Consider the following 23504-nt stretch of genomic DNA (forward strand, 5'->3'; position numbering starts at 1 on the left):
TAATATTTTAAAAAATGTAAATTTTAAAGAAATACATAGCATTTTCTATTTTGAATAGTTATCAATGTATATTTTGTTATTGTTATGCTGATTTTTCAATGATTTATACTTACACTTCATTGAATATCAATAAACAGCTTTTAAAAATCAAAATTATTATATTTAATATAAATAAAATCTTGCATAAAATTTATTATAATTTCGTTATATTAATTTTTTTTTATTAATTCTTCATACAGAATTGTCAACAACAAATTTTGGTTATACTTTTTTGACATTTATCATTCTGTACAATAATTTAATTCCTATAAGTCTCCAAGTAACTTTAGAAGTAGTTCGATTTGCCCAAGCAATTTTCATTAACATGGTAAGTTTTTTATTTTGTTTTAGTAAATTTTTATTTAAAAATTTTTAAATTTGATATATTTGTATAATTTAAGAAATAGCTGTTTCTAATATTCACAAATTTTTTAAATAGAAAAGAAATAAAATATACTATGAGCTTTATTTGTCTTCATAATCCAGCATTATTAATAAACTATAGTGCATTCTTGCTAACCTGAAGTAATTACTTATGGAGTTGTTTGGATTACAGCAGTGTTTTCCAATCTGTGGGACAATAGTCTCATGCCTCGCAGGTGGATGTGAGACTGTTGAAAGGGAGGCACTCAGCTTTTACCAAATTATCATTTTTTAATACAAACAAAAAATAGTCAAATTGATGTAAAAAAAATGAACAGCAAAACTGTTATGTCTAATTCACAAACCCTCTTCTGAACAACTCTGATACGAATGCTAAAAATCCATCCACACTCTTGCTAAAATGTCTCAACAACAGTTGAGTGCCAGTGAACAATATATTTTATTTAACAACGTATATCATTTTGTAGGCATTAAAATAAATTATTAGGACAGTATTTATGAAATTAGATTGTTATGAAAATTGAAGGGGTGCAACAATTTTTTTCTGTAAAAGAGGAGGTGGAGATACAGAAAGTTTGGAAACCACTGGGTTACGGAATTACAAAGAAATAGAAATAAAAAATGACAGTAAATAAATATATATTTATTATATACTGGATATAGTGGATCTGAGAGCAAATTTTAGAGTGTGATTTTTAATTTATATAATAAAATAAACAATATTAATTATTTAAAATTTACAAGAAAATTTTAAAAAATTTTTTACATGAAGTTAACAGAAGAAAACACAGGGCTTCATGTTTCTTCATCCTATGTCCTCTTCACACCTCAGGACTGAACATTCTTATTACAGAATCAACCTGTTTTTGTAGGCTCTTGTTTGCCTCAATATATAAAACACGTAGAAAATTTCTCATTAGTAATGGCTAAAATTGTAAATATATATTCAATAATCATAAAATATTAATTAATGCTATATTATATATTATGATTATTACAGAAAGCTTTATTGCCATTAAGCTTTATTTCTTTAAGTCATCTTGACAACTTAGTTTCTAGTATTTGTTTTAATAAGCATGCTTATTTTATAAGACATGAATGCAAAATCTATAACATACTTATAATGTTCACATCATACTATACAATAATAATGTTTACAACAAGAAAATTTTCAAGGAGTGATTTCCACCTTACCACCAATCTTTAGATCATACTTGAACAAGTAGATATATAGTATAAAAAATTTTTTAAATATATTTGGTAGATATATTTACATTAAAATGTGTAATACACTAATTTTACAAATTTGTTATTTTTTTAAATAATATGTAGTTATTTTTGTTTTTGGTTAAATTAAATTTGACAGAAAATTATGCAATTAAACTAAATTCAGATTAGAGTGTATAAAGATAGAGTAATAAATAAATTTAAAAATGATCATTAAAATATATTCTCTTTAAATAAGTTCATATTATAAAGTCAAAAAGTAACAACTAAAATTTTTTTATACACAGGAGTTGACTTTATTTGAAATAAGTGAATATAAAAAAAAATTATGTATACTTAGTAGTCTGCTTCTCCACATTGGAACCATACTGATTCAAGAACTTGTCTCAGTGTGTAATGATATTAAACATTTCAGACCTGTAGAATATTTTCTTGCAAATAAAGCCAGTTTTGAACAGTTTGCTTTGACATTATCATCCACAACTTGTCCCCAGCGATAATGCTTTTGATGAATTGGTTTTCTTGGTGATATTGTTTCAAATGATCTGAACACATTATTATCCTGACAACAGTTTTGCATTTCTGTCAATTTCATGGGTGCCAGTTAGTACTGACTTTTCTATACCCAAGCTTTTCAACCACAATGCCATCTTCTGTATAAAAAGAAATGTCAAACTTTTCAGGTGAATAAGGCAGGTTTCGTAGTGCTTCTTTTATTAGCAACTCTTTTTAGAGCAGTGACACTTAATGAATGTCTAAAATGAGACTTATCTGTCAGATTGATGACCTTATCCAAACATTTTGTATCATCTGTGTTTCAGACAATCTTCATCATTTCAGTATGAATGTCTGACAGTTTCTTACCCATTGTACACAGAAAATAAACTCAGTGTGGATGCCATTTTCTTCATTCATATGTACACACTAGGTGGCAGCTGCTGTTCAAAGGCATAATAGTATAGCCAAAATGCTCTTGCTTCAGACCTCTCATTTCTTGTTACAACTAACAATACTTACAAATTATTATTAATAAAGTGGCATTACTTTTTGATTTCCCCTCATATTTTCATCTTGTGAAATTGCCATACAAATTGAAATCATAATTACAACAAAATTTAATATTTAGGTTATGAGAATATTTAAGTTTCACATGTAATTTTAGTTCTTAACGATAGAAATAAAATTGATACTGATAAATTTATATAGCTTGGAAATAGATAAAATAATTTATTTTTTAAGCTGCATAACTATTTAATTTATGATTTATTATCATAGCAGTAATGTTTTAATTAAATAATTAATAAATAATAAAGTTAAACAGAAGTTATAAGTTTGAATCACTCTGGGTCAATCTTTCAAAATTTTAAATAATTTAGAAAATTATGGAAAAGATTGGCTTGTAATAGGACTCAAACTCATAACGTAATGTAAATATTGAGGCGGAGCATTAGCAAAGCCTCTTCTATGTGGTATATAGAATTTAGTTTGTTCTCAAAATTTGATCAATCAGTTTTGATTAAAGTTTGTCATTTTACATATGAGATGAGGAAATTAAAAATATAAAAAAATCAAGGTCCATGATTTTGTTTTTGAGACACAATGGAGTCGAAGTGATGATGTCCATGCTTGCTGATGTGATTGAGCAGGCCTAACAGAGTTCAGGGGATAAAAATAAAAAGCATTGCATACAGAAAACAGGTGCTAAAAAACAAACAAAAAACATTAGAAAAAAACAGTCAATGCTGACTGAATGTAAGGATTCTCTCTTCTTGCAAGGATCATTTGTCTGCAACTATCAGAAGTCAAAATGACAATGTCCAAGATTACTAGCACAAGTGTGTACAATTTATCTTTTATTTATTTATTTTTAATGCTAGCAGTGAAATAATTATCATGCTAACAACAAGTGATCATTGTAAATGGTTCCCAAAACAATATTATTGGCTTGCTAGTGCTTCAACTCAGTTCTTAGTTTGTGTTCATACAGAAAATGAACTGTGCCTAGTTTATTAATTAAACAGTTAAATTATTTGACAAAAATTCAAAATTAATAGCTACTTAACAATCTTTATTTAAGAAGGTGGCTTAACCACCTATCTATAAACTAAATTCCATGATTTAATTGGGTTGCAATTTGAAAAAATTGTTATATTCCCACTGTTGTCCATCTATACATCAATCTGTCCCACTGTCCATCCATCTGTCTTTTCTTAATCTTCAGAATGGAGTTATAGATGAAATCCAAGATCAGATATGGTAACCTTGGGGCAGGAGGCCCTGATTAACTATATACAAACTTTTGATGCAAAGTGGAAGTCATGTTATTTCAATTCAAAACTTTCCCTTGAAAGGAATAAGATGACTGGCACAAATCTATTGCTGATGGAAAAGTATGATGTACAGGGACAAGACACTACTAATTTGAAGTGGAGAGCATATATTTTAAATTAAATAAATTAAAAATATGATTAAAACTTGCAGTCCAGAATTGTGACAATGTCACAATAAATAATTGTTTGTTAATAATTAACTGAAATTCAGATTATTTCTAGACTAGAATTAAGCTTTGTTGCTCTTAAGATTAAATTTGATTTATTGTATGTTTACATATTGAATTTTATATTTACACATTGCATTACTGTAAAGTAAATACAGTTGACCCCCTATAACACGATAGATACGTTCTGGTTTTTATGAATCCATTTTCTACGTGTCCAGCCAATCACAGCCCGGCACGTATGCAGTTTACAGACTATGGCTGTTTGAAAGGTTTCTTCCATAAAATTAATTGATTCTAGACTAATTTAACTCAACATTTCCAAAATACATATAATTTTTTGGGAATAATCCATATAAACTATGCTATAAACAAAAAATTGTAGGATTACTTACTGAACATGCACCATTTGACTACGTCATTGCTTAAGCTTGTTTTTGTTGTGGAGCTTGCCATTGAATGGCGCTCGCGTGCTTCCTGATAAATTATTTTTTTTGCAAAAAATTCACTGAACTTTGGAGACATCATTAATATAAATATAATTTTTATGGACATTAAATAATAAATGGTTTTTAGTAGGTCCACTGCTCATTTAAGCTTAACGGTTTATGCGGTATTCGCTATTGGTCTAGATTAAACCAATCCTGTTGTGACATGAGTCGGCGATGACATTTTACCGAATTATACAAGTTTTTTTTAGCATGTTCGTACGAATACTGTCGCAATTTTTTTGCTGTGATATAGGAATCCGAACTATAGGAACCTGTGTTATAGGGGGGGTTGACTGTATCAAATTGTAAATAAACTATATGATTTTAAAACAATCTTCTTCCAGTTATAATTTGTATAATTATAATAGACATTAATCTGCTTTTTATGAAGAGTTAGATTTTTTAAAAATAATTATGCAAGTGCACAAAATTTTTAGTTTTTAAGTACTGTCTGTATAGGCATCCTTTCTTAATATTTTCCCAGTAGAATGTCTTTGGGTCTTTACCCAAACTTCATGTAACTTTCATCCTCTTAATATATTTTTAAGCCAATATTTATATAAGAAAAATTTATCTATTGATACATCCTAAAAATTCAATACAATTCCTTTAACAAAATGTTATGCAAGGAAAGTCTCAAGTTTCATTCCCAATACAGTTGGTCAGAATTTTAGGTTACTTTTCAAAATGTCTACACATGCTTGTATATTAAGAAGTGGAATATATGTCTCAAGTATAGCTGATACTGGAAGAGGCATCATAGTGTTATATCATGCTAACACTTCCTATAGCAGAAAGCTTAAATATGCTTTTGTAATGTCTGTTGATGCCTAACAGAATGTCGGAGACAAAGTGATTTTGTCTTCTGTTTGGGAGATTCCATTTTTCCAGAGATGTCAGCTTAGTGTGACACATCGTCACCAAGATGGTCAGCTGTCCTGACTGAGGCGGAGCCTGGATGTCAGTTACTGATCCAGTCTCTGGATTAGACCACCATTGGACTGACTAAATCCCTTAAAACAGGACCAAATGGACAGTTTTTTCAGTTTTTCCCTGAGATTTTTCATAGACAAGTTTTTAGTTTTCCGTTGGAATGTTTCAAGTTTGTTTGTCTGGACTTTGACAGCAAGCATCAACCAGACATCAATGAAAAGTTCTTTATTGGGACAATCAAATGGTAGTGGCAGAACTCTATGGACTCATTTGTCAAAGTGATCTAGTTAGCAATATAGAACTGTACTATACATCAACCTGAGCCATAAAATGTCTTTCCAGCAAACCCAGACGTTACTTAGACAAAAAAAAAAGGATTGTTCAATCAAGATTGATCAAATGTGAACAGATTTATTTGTTGAACTTTCACTATGTCACTAACAGTAGTTAATCAATTGCTCAATCAGTTATTAATCAAGTGATAAAGGCATTGTTAATTAAGAATGTGTTATGATTTATTCCTTGTTATTTATTGTAAAATTTTGTCTATATTTTTAAAACAAATATTTTTATTTGTTATGCCTTATGTCATATGTAATGGTTGTAGTGCAGCATGCAGATCATCATACATGTTACTGTATTCAAAGCAACTATTTGTTAACAAGCATATTAATTGTTTAGTGACCAGAAAGCAATTTGTTATAATTTTATGTTCTAATATGATAATTTATGTATAGGCACTGTATTATATTTTATATATGGTTTTGAATTTAGTGCATTTTAGAGAAGTGAGAGAATTGATATTGTAATGCATTATACTTTTTTTTATATAGAATAATGAGAAATAAGCTTTCAGTTAACATTATGCTGAAGAATGTCTAATTTTCAAAAATAGATTATTGATGTTAAGCAGGTGATGTCTATGTATATAATAAACAGTGATAAATCTTTTTAACTTAACTACAATATTTTGATGATACTTTTTAAATGAAATTTTATCGTAAATTAATAAAAAGTCAGTCATATTTAAATAATTTTTTGTTATGATTAATAATGTGGTTATAATTCAACAACTTCAAAATATTATGAATAATGAATATAGAAAAATTGCTGAGAATTGGAAGATGCACTTAAATAAGTGTTATGCCTGACTGAAATAATGTTTAATCTTTAAATGGAAATATTTCAGAAATTTTTGACTTTACTCTAAAGTAAATCAGAAATCCTTTTCTTTTGTTATAGTTCTTTAACCAGAGATAACTTCAGATTTGACAATCAAAGCATTAAAATTATCTTTATTTTGAAAATATACTCCAGGTTTTCTAAAAATTGTTTTTCTTTTTAGATGCTTTGACTGAGTGTCAATTTATTATTTTAGTTAAAACTGTAATTATATAGAGATCTATTCACAAATATAACTCACTAAAATTAATCTGCTGTTTGTAATTTTGTTTCTTATAATTTTTTGAAACTGTTTTGTCTGTTTATAGGATAACAACATGTATTATGAAGAAACAGATACACCTGCTATGGCTCGAACATCAAATCTTAATGAAGAACTTGGCCAAGTGAAATATATTTTTTCTGACAAAACAGGAACATTGACATGTAATATTATGGAATTTAAACGTTGTTCAATTGCTGGAGTTATGTATGGGTAAGAATCAGTATTTAATTATTTTGAATATACTTAATAATAATAATAATAATTGTAATTTTGAATCATAGAATTTATATAATATATATATATTTTTCCACATTATATTTGATATGATTAATAAATTTATGGAATTAAAATGAAAATTTAAATTAGTAGAAAAATATTCTCTCCTTTCTTTTTGTACACACTTAAAAATACCTTTTAGTTGTTTTAATAATTATCATTTAGCCAACAATATATTATGAGGTGATTCCAGAAAGTAAGTATCATTTGGCTACTTAAAAAAATAGGCAATTGAAACATAAGTTATTTAATTACCATTAAATAACATAGCTTAATTTATTATTCAACATGATTGCCATGCAAATTGAGGCACTTATCATATCTTGGCAATAAACTGAAGATATTTTGTTCATAGAATTCTGCTGCCTGTGACTTGAATCATCATTTCTGGATGTTGCAGTGATCGTTGTTTGCTTTCTGGTGTCATATTGCAAATCCATGTTTTGTCACCAGTGACAATTCTTTTTAAAAATCCATTTCCTTCCTCTTCACACCACTACAAAAGTTCTAAGGCTGATCCCATGCATTTAGTTTTGTGAACGTCTGTTATAATTTTTGGCACCCATCTCAAACTCAGCTTTTTTAAGTGCAAGTGTTTAGTCACCATTTCATGCAGCTAAGATCTTGAAATGTCAGAAAATTGTAGAGACAGATTAGAAATTGTAAACCATCAGAACGAATCTTCTTTTCAATATTGTTCAGCAATTCTTCATTGATTAGATATGGGCAGCTACTATACTCTTTGTCATGAATGTTGTCCCTTCTTTGTTAATCATTCTAACCCACTTTCTCACTATGCATTCACTTATCACATTTAGTCTATAAATTTGCTAATAAATTTTGTGTGGTTGAACATTCCTTTACATTCAAAAACTTAATTATTGATCATATTTCATAACTGGTGGCCACTCAATTGTTTTGAACATTATAACTGATTCTTAATGATCCTCAGTGTGAACAAGAAAAACAAATAGGGCTTGGTTGCTTTGTTCTTGAGTGGAAGAAGTAACTACTCATGCACAGCCTTGAACTTTGATATTGTCAATATGTGCAGGAGATATATGTAAATAATACTTACTTTCTGGACAAACCATTTGTTAATTAGACAGACATTGATGCATGCTATGAAATCAAATAAAATCATAACAAATGAAGTGTGGGTTTTACATATTATTCCTACTTTAAATAAAATCATTTCTTTTCTCTCTTTTACTGGAATTTTAAGATATTTAAATTAAATGTATCACAAATAATTACATAAACAGTAAATAAATATCTATACATCTTACATGTTAGGTTGATCATGACAATTTTTTTTAAAATTTAATGTCTAACAATGAAGAATTGATTGCATTATTGCTTATCTATGAAGTAATCATATGGCCTTCANCACGATAAAAGAATGAGACAGATTGTCACGGCCAACTTGTGTCTCGACAGGATTAGTCAATAGTGAACATTGACAAACCATTGTGTTTAAACATGCAGCAGACCTACTAAAAAACATTTATTATTCAACGGCCATAAAAATTATATTTCTATTAATGATGTCTCCAAAGTTCGGTGAATTTTTCTCAAAGAATAACTTATCAGGAAACATGTGACCGCCATCTGATGAGCCGCTCCGCGACGAAAACAAGCTTAAGCAACGGCAACGTCAAACGGTGCACACTTGGTAAGTAATCCTATAATTTTTTGTTTATAGCATAGTTTATATGGATTAGTCCCAAAAAATTATACATGTTTTGGAAATGTTGAGGCAAATTAGTCTAGAATCAGTTAATTTTATGGAAGAAAACATTTCAAACAGCCGTAGCCCCTAAACTGCACACATGCCAGGCTGTAATTGGATCATGTATTTAAGTGACTCGTACAACACGGAATTCACATAACACGGAATGTATCTACCGTGTTATAGGGGGGTCTACTGTATTATTCTTCAAATAATAATCTACAATTGCTTTAAAAAATATTTTTCAGTTAAGTCTATACTAATAAAATATTCCATCAATGTACTACAGAAAACAATTATTTCTTTATGTAAATTTCATTATAAGACAATTGTACAATGTATATAAAAGATTAAATCCTTTGTAAGAATGACAATTAAAACTTTTCATTAATCACTTTACATGGAAATATATAGCAATTCCTCACTTAATGTTGTTCTGTTATAACATTATTGAAGAAAGATACAAGTACAGAAATTTGACAATGATAATTGTAATCGTTTACAATTATCATTGTCAAATTTCTTTATAGATGGTAAAATTTTGTAAAATGGGAAATATGTGCTGATGTTAGAAACATGATCCAATTAGAATACTATTAGCCAAGTTAGCCTGCGATAAAATTGGTTTCATTACTTGTCATTTTCATTTAACATTGCAGTTTCCAACAGCCTATCCATGACATTAAGTGAGGACTTTCTGTATGTAATTGAAAAAATACAATTAGAAAGACTACAGTGTAACAGAATATGCAAAATTTGTTTAGATTATACGTTTAAAAAAAAATATGTATGTATATATAGGTATATGAGTGTGTGTGTGTAACACAAAAATAAATTTTATTTATTTATTTTAACATTCAAAGATTAATTGAAAATAAATCAGATGCTAATAAATTTAAAATGATAAATATGTTTTAATTTCTAATATTTGAGAATTTTCATTAAATGCTCTGAAAATTAAGATTTGTAGAAAAAATTAACAATAGATGATCATTTATATAAATAAATGTTTATTTTACATGATGGTTTTTAAAATCTATTAACAGGGGAACTGAAAAATTTGATAAATCAGTAATATTGAAAAGTATCAGAGAAAACCATGTGAGTATAAACAAAAATAATTTCAGGTTAATTTATACTTATGTTTTTTTCTCTGTAATATGTAATTATAATTATCCTCTTATATAAATGACTATTTATATACAGAAGACTTTAAACTCTATCATTTTGATTTTAGATTTAGAAAATTTTTTGAAGATTTTTGTTGTCCACTCTGGAGTTAGAATATAATGATAAAATATAAATTTAATATTGCTCCTATTACAGTTTATATGATGAATTTCTCTTATAGAGAAACATTATATTTTCCAATGAAATTTGTTTAGATTGAAGAATTGATGTTTAATTTAGTTAGAAAAAATGTAATTTGATTAAGCAGATATAAAAATTAGAAGTGGGTAGAATTATAACTGTTACATTTAACTTACTTTTACCACCATATTTTAAATTTACACTTCTCAAATAATAATGATTTCATAAAATTTAGAAAGCTTAAAATTATTTGAGAAAACTCTACTTAAATTATGTAATATATTTGCAGGGTATTTTTAAAATATTTTTCAGATTAAACTGAAATTACTTCTTAACAATTTTTATGTTGAATTTTAAAATATATAATTAAATATAATACATGGATTTCTTTTAAAACAAAATATTCAAGTATTTAAATCGGCATGTTTAGGATATGTAATAGAGAACATTTTGATTTTTCATTATTAAATTTTGTGACAAAGTATTATTGCTTCCATTGACTTTAATTTATTATTAATATAATTATATTAATTATTCCATCTTAGTTATTATTATAAAATATAATTTTTTTCAAATTGTAGAAATTTACAATAAATCAAGAATCACATTGCAAGTTAATTATTATATATAATTATATTTTTATTGATCTTCAGATGAAAAAAAAAACTATCATATAAAATGATAAAACTTTGAATCTTATTTATTAAAGTTTGTTTCAAATTTTAGTAATTTTTTTTCAACTAACTTTTAAAATGTCTTGCAGTTTTTATTATTGTATTTAATTTTTTAATATTTAGAAATAGACTAATTATTCTATAGTTTAGAAATGGACAGTGTTTTATTTAGAAATATAATGTAAATAATATAGATAATAGATTAGTGTGTAAAAGTAGATATGTAAAATTTTAAATATAAAATAATCAATGTTTCTAAAACAAAGTTAATATTTTAAAAATCATTGAGTGCAATTACTAAATTAGTTGATTTCACTTTTTTTATATTTTTAAAATTAAATTATATTTAAATAAACAAATTTCTAATTGAAGTTCATAATCTAATTAAGCCAACAGCTCCATATATTAAAGAATTTTTCACGTTAATGGCAGTATGTCATACTGTAGTACCTGAGTTAGATCAACGAACACATGAAATTTGCTACCAGGCAGCTTCACCAGGTAAAATATTAAAGATATTTTTTATAACTGAATAGTAAATTATATTTTCTGAATTTTACATTAATTACAATATCTTTTAAAAAGATGAGGGAGCTTTAGTGAAAGGTGCTAAAGATTGTGGATTTATTTTTACAACCAGAACACCTGAATATGTGATGATAAATGCTGTAATTATTTTAATATTTTGTTATATGGTTTTATAAAATATGAAATATATAACTACCTCATTAATGTATAATTTCTACAGATGGGTACAGAGCAGCAGTTTGAAGTTCTCAATGTGTTAGAATTTACTAGGTAAAATCTATTATTTAAAATTGTCTTTAATTTTAATGTGAAAACATAGAATATTAGGAAATTAAATTAATAAATTTAAACTGATTATTTAGTAATCGAAAAAGAATGTCTGTTATTATAAGAGATCAAAATGGAAAAATTAAGTTATACTGTAAAGGAGCAGTAAGTATATCTATATTTTGAATATATTTCCATATAAGAATGGCTGTTATTGAGATATTAAAATATGGCATTTAAAATTAAGGATACTGTGATATATGAAAGAATGAAAGAAAATCAACCATACAGAGAAACAACTCTTCAGCATTTAAAAGAATTTGCAACTTGTGGTAATATATCTGTATCTAATTTGGAAATTAATTTCCAAACTCTACTATATTAATTTGCAGGAGTTATTTTATTAATATTTCTGTTACATAGGATTAAGGACATTATGCTGTGCAGTTTCTGAAGTTTCAGAAGAATTTTATCAGGTTTGTTTTTGAATGATGTAGAACAGTGGTTCTCAACCTTTTTTGTTGATGTACCCCATTAGCCCATTAGTTGTTTCTCCAAGTACCCCTTATATTTTTGTATGTAAATTTTATAATTACTGCATTAGATGTATACAGCCCTTATAACTGAGCATCATAAAAAAAAAAACTCTAACTAACTATAACTAAAATTGAATTACTTATTTTACATAAATAAATGTATGTACCTGATTAAATTTATTATTAATTGNCCCAGAATTGTGACAATGTCACAATAAATAATTGTTTGTTAATAATTAACTGAAATTCAGATTATTTCTAGACTAGAATTAAGCTTTGTTGCTCTTAAGATTAAATTTGATTTATTGTATGTTTACATATTGAATTTTATATTTACACATTGCATTACTGTAAAGTAAATACAGTTGACCCCCTATAACACGATAGATACGTTCTGGTTTTTATGAATCCATTTTCTACGTGTCCAGCCAATCACAGCCCGGCACGTATGCAGTTTACAGACTATGGCTGTTTGAAAGGTTTCTTCCATAAAATTAATTGATTCTAGACTAATTTAACTCAACATTTCCAAAATACATATAATTTTTTGGGAATAATCCATATAAACTATGCTATAAACAAAAAATTGTAGGATTACTTACTGAACATGCACCATTTGACTACGTCATTGCTTAAGCTTGTTTTTGTTGTGGAGCTTGCCATTGAATGGCGCTCGCGTGCTTCCTGATAAATTATTTTTTTTGCAAAAAATTCACTGAACTTTGGAGACATCATTAATATAAATATAATTTTTATGGACATTAAATAATAAATGGTTTTTAGTAGGTCCACTGCTCATTTAAGCTTAACGGTTTATGCGGTATTCGCTATTGGTCTAGATTAAACCAATCCTGTTGTGACATGAGTCGGCGATGACATTTTACCGAATTATACAAGTTTTTTTTTAGCATGTTCGTACGAATACTGTCGCAATTTTTTTGCTGTGATATAGGAATCCGAACTATAGGAACCTGTGTTATAGGGGGGGTTGACTGTATCAAATTGTAAATAAACTATATGATTTTAAAACAATCTTCTTCCAGTTATAATTTGTATAATTATAATAGACATTAATCTGCTTTTTATGAAGAGTTAGATTTTTTAAAAATAATTATGCAAGTGCACAAAATTTTTAGTTTTTAAGTACTGTCTGTATAGGCATCCTTTCTTAATATTTTCCCAGTAGAATGTCTTTGGGTCTTTACCCAAACTTCATGTAACTTTCATCCTCTTAATATATTTTTAAGCCAATATTTATATAAGAAAAATTTATCTATTGATACATCCTAAAAATTCAATACAATTCCTTTAACAAAATGTTATGCAAGGAAAGTCTCAAGTTTCATTCCCAATACAGTTGGTCAGAATTTTAGGTTACTTTTCAAAATGTCTACACATGCTTGTATATTAAGAAGTGGAATATATGTCTCAAGTATAGCTGATACTGGAAGAGGCATCATAGTGTTATATCATGCTAACACTTCCTATAGCAGAAAGCTTAAATATGCTTTTGTAATGTCTGTTGATGCCTAACAGAATGTCGGAGACAAAGTGATTTTGTCTTCTGTTTGGGAGATTCCATTTTTCCAGAGATGTCAGCTTAGTGTGACACATCGTCACCAAGATGGTCAGCTGTCCTGACTGAGGCGGAGCCTGGATGTCAGTTACTGATCCAGTCTCTGGATTAGACCACCATTGGACTGACTAAATCCCTTAAAACAGGACCAAATGGACAGTTTTTTCAGTTTTTCCCTGAGATTTTTCATAGACAAGTTTTTAGTTTTCCGTTGGAATGTTTCAAGTTTGTTTGTCTGGACTTTGACAGCAAGCATCAACCAGACATCAATGAAAAGTTCTTTATTGGGACAATCAAATGGTAGTGGCAGAACTCTATGGACTCATTTGTCAAAGTGATCTAGTTAGCAATATAGAACTGTACTATACATCAACCTGAGCCATAAAATGTCTTTCCAGCAAACCCAGACGTTACTTAGACAAAAAAAAAGGATTGTTCAATCAAGATTGATCAAATGTGAACAGATTTATTTGTTGAACTTTCACTATGTCACTAACAGTAGTTAATCAATTGCTCAATCAGTTATTAATCAAGTGATAAAGGCATTGTTAATTAAGAATGTGTTATGATTTATTCCTTGTTATTTATTGTAAAATTTTGTCTATATTTTTAAAACAAATATTTTTATTTGTTATGCCTTATGTCATATGTAATGGTTGTAGTGCAGCATGCAGATCATCATACATGTTACTGTATTCAAAGCAACTATTTGTTAACAAGCATATTAATTGTTTAGTGACCAGAAAGCAATTTGTTATAATTTTATGTTCTAATATGATAATTTATGTATAGGCACTGTATTATATTTTATATATGGTTTTGAATTTAGTGCATTTTAGAGAAGTGAGAGAATTGATATTGTAATGCATTATACTTTTTTTTATATAGAATAATGAGAAATAAGCTTTCAGTTAACATTATGCTGAAGAATGTCTAATTTTCAAAAATAGATTATTGATGTTAAGCAGGCGATGTCTATGTATATAATAAACAGTGATAAATCTTTTTAACTTAACTACAATATTTTGATGATACTTTTTAAATGAAATTTTATCGTAAATTAATAAAAAGTCAGTCATATTTAAATAATTTTTTGTTATGATTAATAATGTGGTTATAATTCAACAACTTCAAAATATTATGAATAATGAATATAGAAAAATTGCTGAGAATTGGAAGATGCACTTAAATAAGTGTTATGCCTGACTGAAATAATGTTTAATCTTTAAATGGAAATATTTCAGAAATTTTTGACTTTACTCTAAAGTAAATCAGAAATCCTTTTCTTTTGTTATAGTTCTTTAACCAGAGATAACTTCAGATTTGACAATCAAAGCATTAAAATTATCTTTATTTTGAAAATATACTCCAGGTTTTCTAAAAATTGTTTTTCTTTTTAGATGCTTTGACTGAGTGTCAATTTATTATTTTAGTTAAAACTGTAATTATATAGAGATCTATTCACAAATATAACTCACTAAAATTAATCTGCTGTTTGTAATTTTGTTTCTTATAATTTTTTGAAACTGTTTTGTCTGTTTATAGGATAACAACATGTATTATGAAGAAACAGATACACCTGCTATGGCTCGAACATCAAATCTTAATGAAGAACTTGGCCAAGTGAAATATATTTTTTCTGACAAAACAGGAACATTGACATGTAATATTATGGAATTTAAACGTTGTTCAATTGCTGGAGTTATGTATGGGTAAGAATCAGTATTTAATTATTTTGAATATACTTAATAATAATAATAATAATTGTAATTTTGAATCATAGAATTTATATAATATATATATATTTTTCCACATTATATTTGATATGATTAATAAATTTATGGAATTAAAATGAAAATTTAAATTAGTAGAAAAATATTCTCTCCTTTCTTTTTGTACACACTTAAAAATACCTTTTAGTTGTTTTAATAATTATCATTTAGCCAACAATATATTATGAGGTGATTCCAGAAAGTAAGTATCATTTGGCTACTTAAAAAAATAGGCAATTGAAACATAAGTTATTTAATTACCATTAAATAACATAGCTTAATTTATTATTCAACATGATTGCCATGCAAATTGAGGCACTTATCATATCTTGGCAATAAACTGAAGATATTTTGTTCATAGAATTCTGCTGCCTGTGACTTGAATCATCATTTCTGGATGTTGCAGTGATCGTTGTTTGCTTTCTGGTGTCATATTGCAAATCCATGTTTTGTCACCAGTGACAATTCTTTTTAAAAATCCATTTCCTTCCTCTTCACACCACTACAAAAGTTCTAAGGCTGATCCCATGCATTTAGTTTTGTGAACGTCTGTTATAATTTTTGGCACCCATCTCAAACTCAGCTTTTTTAAGTGCAAGTGTTTAGTCACCATTTCATGCAGCTAAGATCTTGAAATGTCAGAAAATTGTAGAGACAGATTAGAAATTGTAAACCATCAGAACGAATCTTCTTTTCAATATTGTTCAGCAATTCTTCATTGATTAGATATGGGCAGCTACTATACTCTTTGTCATGAATGTTGTCCCTTCTTTGTTAATCATTCTAACCCACTTTCTCACTATGCATTCACTTATCACATTTAGTCTATAAATTTGCTAATAAATTTTGTGTGGTTGAACATTCCTTTACATTCAAAAACTTAATTATTGATCATATTTCATAACTGGTGGCCACTCAATTGTTTTGAACATTATAACTGATTCTTAATGATCCTCAGTGTGAACAAGAAAAACAAATAGGGCTTGGTTGCTTTGTTCTTGAGTGGAAGAAGTAACTACTCATGCACAGCCTTGAACTTTGATATTGTCAATATGTGCAGGAGATATATGTAAATAATACTTACTTTCTGGACAAACCATTTGTTAATTAGACAGACATTGATGCATGCTATGAAATCAAATAAAATCATAACAAATGAAGTGTGGGTTTTACATATTATTCCTACTTTAAATAAAATCATTTCTTTTCTCTCTTTTACTGGAATTTTAAGATATTTAAATTAAATGTATCACAAATAATTACATAAACAGTAAATAAATATCTATACATCTTACATGTTAGGTTGATCATGACAATTTTTTTTAAAATTTAATGTCTAACAATGAAGAATTGATTGCATTATTGCTTATCTATGAAGTAATCATATGGCCTTCATTTTCTGATTGNTGGATGGCCTGATGATTTTTCTCTTACTTTCATGAAATGCAGCCAATCTCTTGAAATTGGAAATACCAATTTTGAATTGACTTACTGGAAGATGAGTTAATTCCAAATTTTGTATAGAAATGCTGTTGAACAACCACAACATATATATATATATTTTATATGTTGTGACATTATATTAGGAAATAAATGTTAATTATAAAAGTAATAATTAATTTTATAATTCTTACTTATGAGTAGTATTTAGTTACTAATTAAATGATATTTATAATTTCATATGTAAAAAGTTTAATAATTTGTCGTAAATCAATAATTTACATGGGGAAACAAATTAAACTTTATAATCAAGAAATAATACTTCATAAGGAAATGTACAGTAGACCCCCCAATAACATGGGTTTATATAAGTATTTGTATAACATGGTGGAAAAATTGCAATCATGTTTGTATAACACACTAAAAGGGGTTCGTATAACACGATAAAAGAATGAGACAGATTGTCACGGCCAACTTGTGTCTCGACAGGATTAGTCAATAGTGAACATTGACAAACCATTGTGTTTAAACATGCAGCAGACCTACTAAAAAACATTTATTATTCAACGGCCATAAAAATTATATTTCTATTAATGATGTCTCCAAAGTTCGGTGAATTTTTCTCAAAGAATAACTTATCAGGAAACATGTGACCGCCATCTGATGAGCCGCTCCGCGACGAAAACAAGCTTAAGCAACGGCAACGTCAAACGGTGCACACTTGGTAAGTAATCCTATAATTTTTTGTTTATAGCATAGTTTATATGGATTAGTCCCAAAAAATTATACATGTTTTGGAAATGTTGAGGCAAATTAGTCTAGAATCAGTTAATTTTATGGAAGAAAACATTTCAAACAGCCGTAGCCCCTAAACTGCACACATGCCAGGCTGTAATTGGATCATGTATTTAAGTGACTCGTACAACACGGAATTCACATAACACGGAATGTATCTACCGTGTTATAGGGGGGTCTACTGTATTATTCTTCAAATAATAATCTACAATTGCTTTAAAAAATATTTTTCAGTTAAGTCTATACTAATAAAATATTCCATCAATGTACTACAGAAAACAATTATTTCTTTATGTAAATTTCATTATAAGACAATTGTACAATGTATATAAAAGATTAAATCCTTTGTAAGAATGACAATTAAAACTTTTCATTAATCACTTTACATGGAAATATATAGCAATTCCTCACTTAATGTTGTTCTGTTATAACATTATTGAAGAAAGATACAAGTACAGAAATTTGACAATGATAATTGTAATCGTTTACAATTATCATTGTCAAATTTCTTTATAGATGGTAAAATTTTGTAAAATGGGAAATATGTGCTGATGTTAGAAACATGATCCAATTAGAATACTATTAGCCAAGTTAGCCTGCGATAAAATTGGTTTCATTACTTGTCATTTTCATTTAACATTGCAGTTTCCAACAGCCTATCCATGACATTAAGTGAGGACTTTCTGTATGTAATTGAAAAAATACAATTAGAAAGACTACAGTGTAACAGAATATGCAAAATTTGTTTAGATTATACGTTTAAAAAAAAATATGTATGTATATATAGGTATATGAGTGTGTGTGTGTAACACAAAAATAAATTTTATTTATTTATTTTAACATTCAAAGATTAATTGAAAATAAATCAGATGCTAATAAATTTAAAATGATAAATATGTTTTAATTTCTAATATTTGAGAATTTTCATTAAATGCTCTGAAAATTAAGATTTGTAGAAAAAATTAACAATAGATGATCATTTATATAAATAAATGTTTATTTTACATGATGGTTTTTAAAATCTATTAACAGGGGAACTGAAAAATTTGATAAATCAGTAATATTGAAAAGTATCAGAGAAAACCATGTGAGTATAAACAAAAATAATTTCAGGTTAATTTATACTTATGTTTTTTTCTCTGTAATATGTAATTATAATTATCCTCTTATATAAATGACTATTTATATACAGAAGACTTTAAACTCTATCATTTTGATTTTAGATTTAGAAAATTTTTTGAAGATTTTTGTTGTCCACTCTGGAGTTAGAATATAATGATAAAATATAAATTTAATATTGCTCCTATTACAGTTTATATGATGAATTTCTCTTATAGAGAAACATTATATTTTCCAATGAAATTTGTTTAGATTGAAGAATTGATGTTTAATTTAGTTAGAAAAAATGTAATTTGATTAAGCAGATATAAAAATTAGAAGTGGGTAGAATTATAACTGTTACATTTAACTTACTTTTACCACCATATTTTAAATTTACACTTCTCAAATAATAATGATTTCATAAAATTTAGAAAGCTTAAAATTATTTGAGAAAACTCTACTTAAATTATGTAATATATTTGCAGGGTATTTTTAAAATATTTTTCAGATTAAACTGAAATTACTTCTTAACAATTTTTATGTTGAATTTTAAAATATATAATTAAATATAATACATGGATTTCTTTTAAAACAAAATATTCAAGTATTTAAATCGGCATGTTTAGGATATGTAATAGAGAACATTTTGATTTTTCATTATTAAATTTTGTGACAAAGTATTATTGCTTCCATTGACTTTAATTTATTATTAATATAATTATATTAATTATTCCATCTTAGTTATTATTATAAAATATAATTTTTTTCAAATTGTAGAAATTTACAATAAATCAAGAATCACATTGCAAGTTAATTATTATATATAATTATATTTTTATTGATCTTCAGATGAAAAAAAAAACTATCATATAAAATGATAAAACTTTGAATCTTATTTATTAAAGTTTGTTTCAAATTTTAGTAATTTTTTTTCAACTAACTTTTAAAATGTCTTGCAGTTTTTATTATTGTATTTAATTTTTTAATATTTAGAAATAGACTAATTATTCTATAGTTTAGAAATGGACAGTGTTTTATTTAGAAATATAATGTAAATAATATAGATAATAGATTAGTGTGTAAAAGTAGATATGTAAAATTTTAAATATAAAATAATCAATGTTTCTAAAACAAAGTTAATATTTTAAAAATCATTGAGTGCAATTACTAAATTAGTTGATTTCACTTTTTTTATATTTTTAAAATTAAATTATATTTAAATAAACAAATTTCTAATTGAAGTTCATAATCTAATTAAGCCAACAGCTCCATATATTAAAGAATTTTTCACGTTAATGGCAGTATGTCATACTGTAGTACCTGAGTTAGATCAACGAACACATGAAATTTGCTACCAGGCAGCTTCACCAGGTAAAATATTAAAGATATTTTTTATAACTGAATAGTAAATTATATTTTCTGAATTTTACATTAATTACAATATCTTTTAAAAAGATGAGGGAGCTTTAGTGAAAGGTGCTAAAGATTGTGGATTTATTTTTACAACCAGAACACCTGAATATGTGATGATAAATGCTGTAATTATTTTAATATTTTGTTATATGGTTTTATAAAATATGAAATATATAACTACCTCATTAATGTATAATTTCTACAGATGGGTACAGAGCAGCAGTTTGAAGTTCTCAATGTGTTAGAATTTACTAGGTAAAATCTATTATTTAAAATTGTCTTTAATTTTAATGTGAAAACATAGAATATTAGGAAATTAAATTAATAAATTTAAACTGATTATTTAGTAATCGAAAAAGAATGTCTGTTATTATAAGAGATCAAAATGGAAAAATTAAGTTATACTGTAAAGGAGCAGTAAGTATATCTATATTTTGAATATATTTCCATATAAGAATGGCTGTTATTGAGATATTAAAATATGGCATTTAAAATTAAGGATACTGTGATATATGAAAGAATGAAAGAAAATCAACCATACAGAGAAACAACTCTTCAGCATTTAAAAGAATTTGCAACTTGTGGTAATATATCTGTATCTAATTTGGAAATTAATTTCCAAACTCTACTATATTAATTTGCAGGAGTTATTTTATTAATATTTCTGTTACATAGGATTAAGGACATTATGCTGTGCAGTTTCTGAAGTTTCAGAAGAATTTTATCAGGTTTGTTTTTGAATGATGTAGAACAGTGGTTCTCAACCTTTTTTGTTGATGTACCCCATTAGCCCATTAGTTGTTTCTCAAGTACCCCTTATATTTTTGTATGTAAATTTTATAATTACTGCATTAGATGTATACAGCCCTTATAACTGAGCATCATAAAAAAAAAAACTCTAACTAACTATAACTAAAATTGAATTACTTATTTTACATAAATAAATGTATGTACCTGATTAAATTTATTATTAATTGATAAGTATATTATATAAAATCACAAAAGTCATTTCAATACATGCATAAATTAATTTCCTAAAAATAAATAATTATAATTAAAGAAAATTTAAATTATTCTACAATAATTTCTAACAAAATTTAATGGGATATTTGTTGTGATAAATCTTCAGCAATTTTTTCAAAATTTGGTTCCCATGTTGTTAAATAGAGACTATAATTGTGTACTGACCTTGAAAGTAATGGCTGCGAATTTATAACATGCAGAACAATACATGAATCTCTCAATTTTCGTAACAAACATAACATATAAATTTGCTAAATATCAAGTAATGTGCGCATGCAGTGACACGCATTGCATGGTGGGGATACAATCCAGGCCTCGTTATTCCTAATACCAGTAATCCAGTAAAAACACAAAAAGCCCCAATCTTATTGAGAAGTAATTAATGCTCGGTTAAACCATAATTTTACTAGACTACAGGTTCACTCGGCACTAATGGCACAAATAGACAGAAAAATCAAGTGGATAAACAAGTTGTTTAGACTGTTAAAAGGGAAATCAGTGTTCACACTGGGATATTTTAAAGCAAGTTTTTGTTGTTTCTTGTTTCTTGTGTTAATAATTTACAGCAAATTGATTAACATACACCATTTTATAATGAAAGTTAGATGTGCCCCTTCGATTTACTCTAGTACCCCTAGGGATACATGTACCCCTGGTTGAGAACCACTGATGTAGAATTCTGCTAATTACTATTTAAAAATTTACATTAAAGATTAATTTCATTATATTATGAGTACAAGTAAGATACTCAAATAACTAAATGAACTTTCCTATATTACTTTTTAAAATTAATGTATAGAAACAAAATTTGAAATAGTATTTTAGAATTTCTATTTTGAAATAAAAGTAAATTTTAATTGTAGGAATGGAAGCACACTTATTTTAAAGCAAGTACCTCTATGCAATATAGAGAACAAAAAATAGAAGATGCTGCACAATTAATTGAAACAGTAAGTACTATATAGATGATACAATTTAATAATATAATAATCAGTTTTAAAGAAATAAGGTTAGTATTGTCTGAAATATTTATCAAAATATTTCTGCAATCAACTTGAGAATAAAGTTCATTTGATAATTGTTATAAAATAATATTGCATTCTCTCACATTTACATTTAAGTTTGAGACAACGTTAACAAATTAGATTCTCTACAATAAATTTTTATTATAAGTAAGAAAAATTATAACAGTATGTATAAACAGATTTTTATAAAATATTCTTTTATATATTCAAAAAACAGTAATTTTAAATAGTATCGGTGATATTTTTTATTTAAAGGGTTGTAATATATGAAATGCTTTGAAAGTTCTAATGATCAGGGAATTTATTTAAAATATATAAATTAATAAAAATATTCTTTTTATGATAATTTTCATTTCAAGTAACTGAAAAAAATTTTAATGTATATGTTACTGTAAAAGCCCATATATTGGTAAATCCTAGGTTTTATTTGTAAATTTTCGGATTTACCAACATAAGTTGGTAAATGTAAGGATTTTTATACAGTGAGATGATTTTCCGGGCTTTTACCATTGAAATTTGTTACATGCTAGGATTTACTAAAGACTGTTAGTTTTATTTCCAAAACCAACATTTACTATGAGTATTTTAATAAACATTTATTGCAATTATTATAAGCAGTCAACTTACTAAGTCCTATTTATTAATAACTAGTAAAACAGTTTAAAAATACTTTTTAACATAACAAAAATTAAATTATCTTGTCAAAAATAATATAATAGCCTATGTTGGCTAAGCTAATCAGTCTAGTCAGTAATCACAATATTTTTTTCTAATCATTTGATAGTCATTGTCATTTAATAAAAGTAAAGAAAGGATTTTACTTGTTATTACATGGAGAGTTATCATGGCATTTAGAATTACAAAGTAATCCTGATGACTTGCAAGCACACTTCTTCGTTATGCATTTTTTTAGGCAGTTGCATTTCTTGAAACCTTGTCCCCCGGTCAAAGACAATTTTGCGACAACTTCTCACTCACTTCTTTATCTTTAACAACTTCTTCTATCTTGATAAAGTC

The 23504-nt window shown here is 26.7% G+C and overlaps 1 protein-coding gene across 1 annotated transcript in view; it reads left to right on the forward strand.

Moving 5' to 3' along the window:
- Nucleotides 1-23504, forward strand: part of LOC111617359 (probable phospholipid-transporting ATPase IA) — a 231157-nt gene that overhangs the window by 136371 nt on the left and 71282 nt on the right. Inside the window, exons 13-29 of the mRNA XM_023358665.1 lie at nt 240-367; nt 7062-7228; nt 10073-10127; nt 11401-11512; nt 11597-11679; nt 11760-11809; nt 11902-11971; nt 12054-12138; nt 12230-12282; nt 15464-15581; nt 20269-20397; nt 20482-20564; nt 20645-20694; nt 20787-20856; nt 20939-21023; nt 21115-21167; nt 22326-22412. Of these exons, the coding sequence (XP_023214433.1) occupies nt 240-367; nt 7062-7228; nt 10073-10127; nt 11401-11512; nt 11597-11679; nt 11760-11809; nt 11902-11971; nt 12054-12138; nt 12230-12282; nt 15464-15581; nt 20269-20397; nt 20482-20564; nt 20645-20694; nt 20787-20856; nt 20939-21023; nt 21115-21167; nt 22326-22412 (1478 nt within the window). The remainder of the gene's footprint in view (nt 1-239; nt 368-7061; nt 7229-10072; nt 10128-11400; nt 11513-11596; nt 11680-11759; nt 11810-11901; nt 11972-12053; nt 12139-12229; nt 12283-15463; nt 15582-20268; nt 20398-20481; nt 20565-20644; nt 20695-20786; nt 20857-20938; nt 21024-21114; nt 21168-22325; nt 22413-23504) is intronic.

This window comes from Centruroides sculpturatus, unplaced genomic scaffold, assembly GCF_000671375.1.
Source record: "Centruroides sculpturatus isolate CEXI.00-Female unplaced genomic scaffold, Cexi_2.0 scaffold118, whole genome shotgun sequence".
NCBI lineage: Eukaryota > Metazoa > Arthropoda > Arachnida > Scorpiones > Buthidae > Centruroides > Centruroides sculpturatus.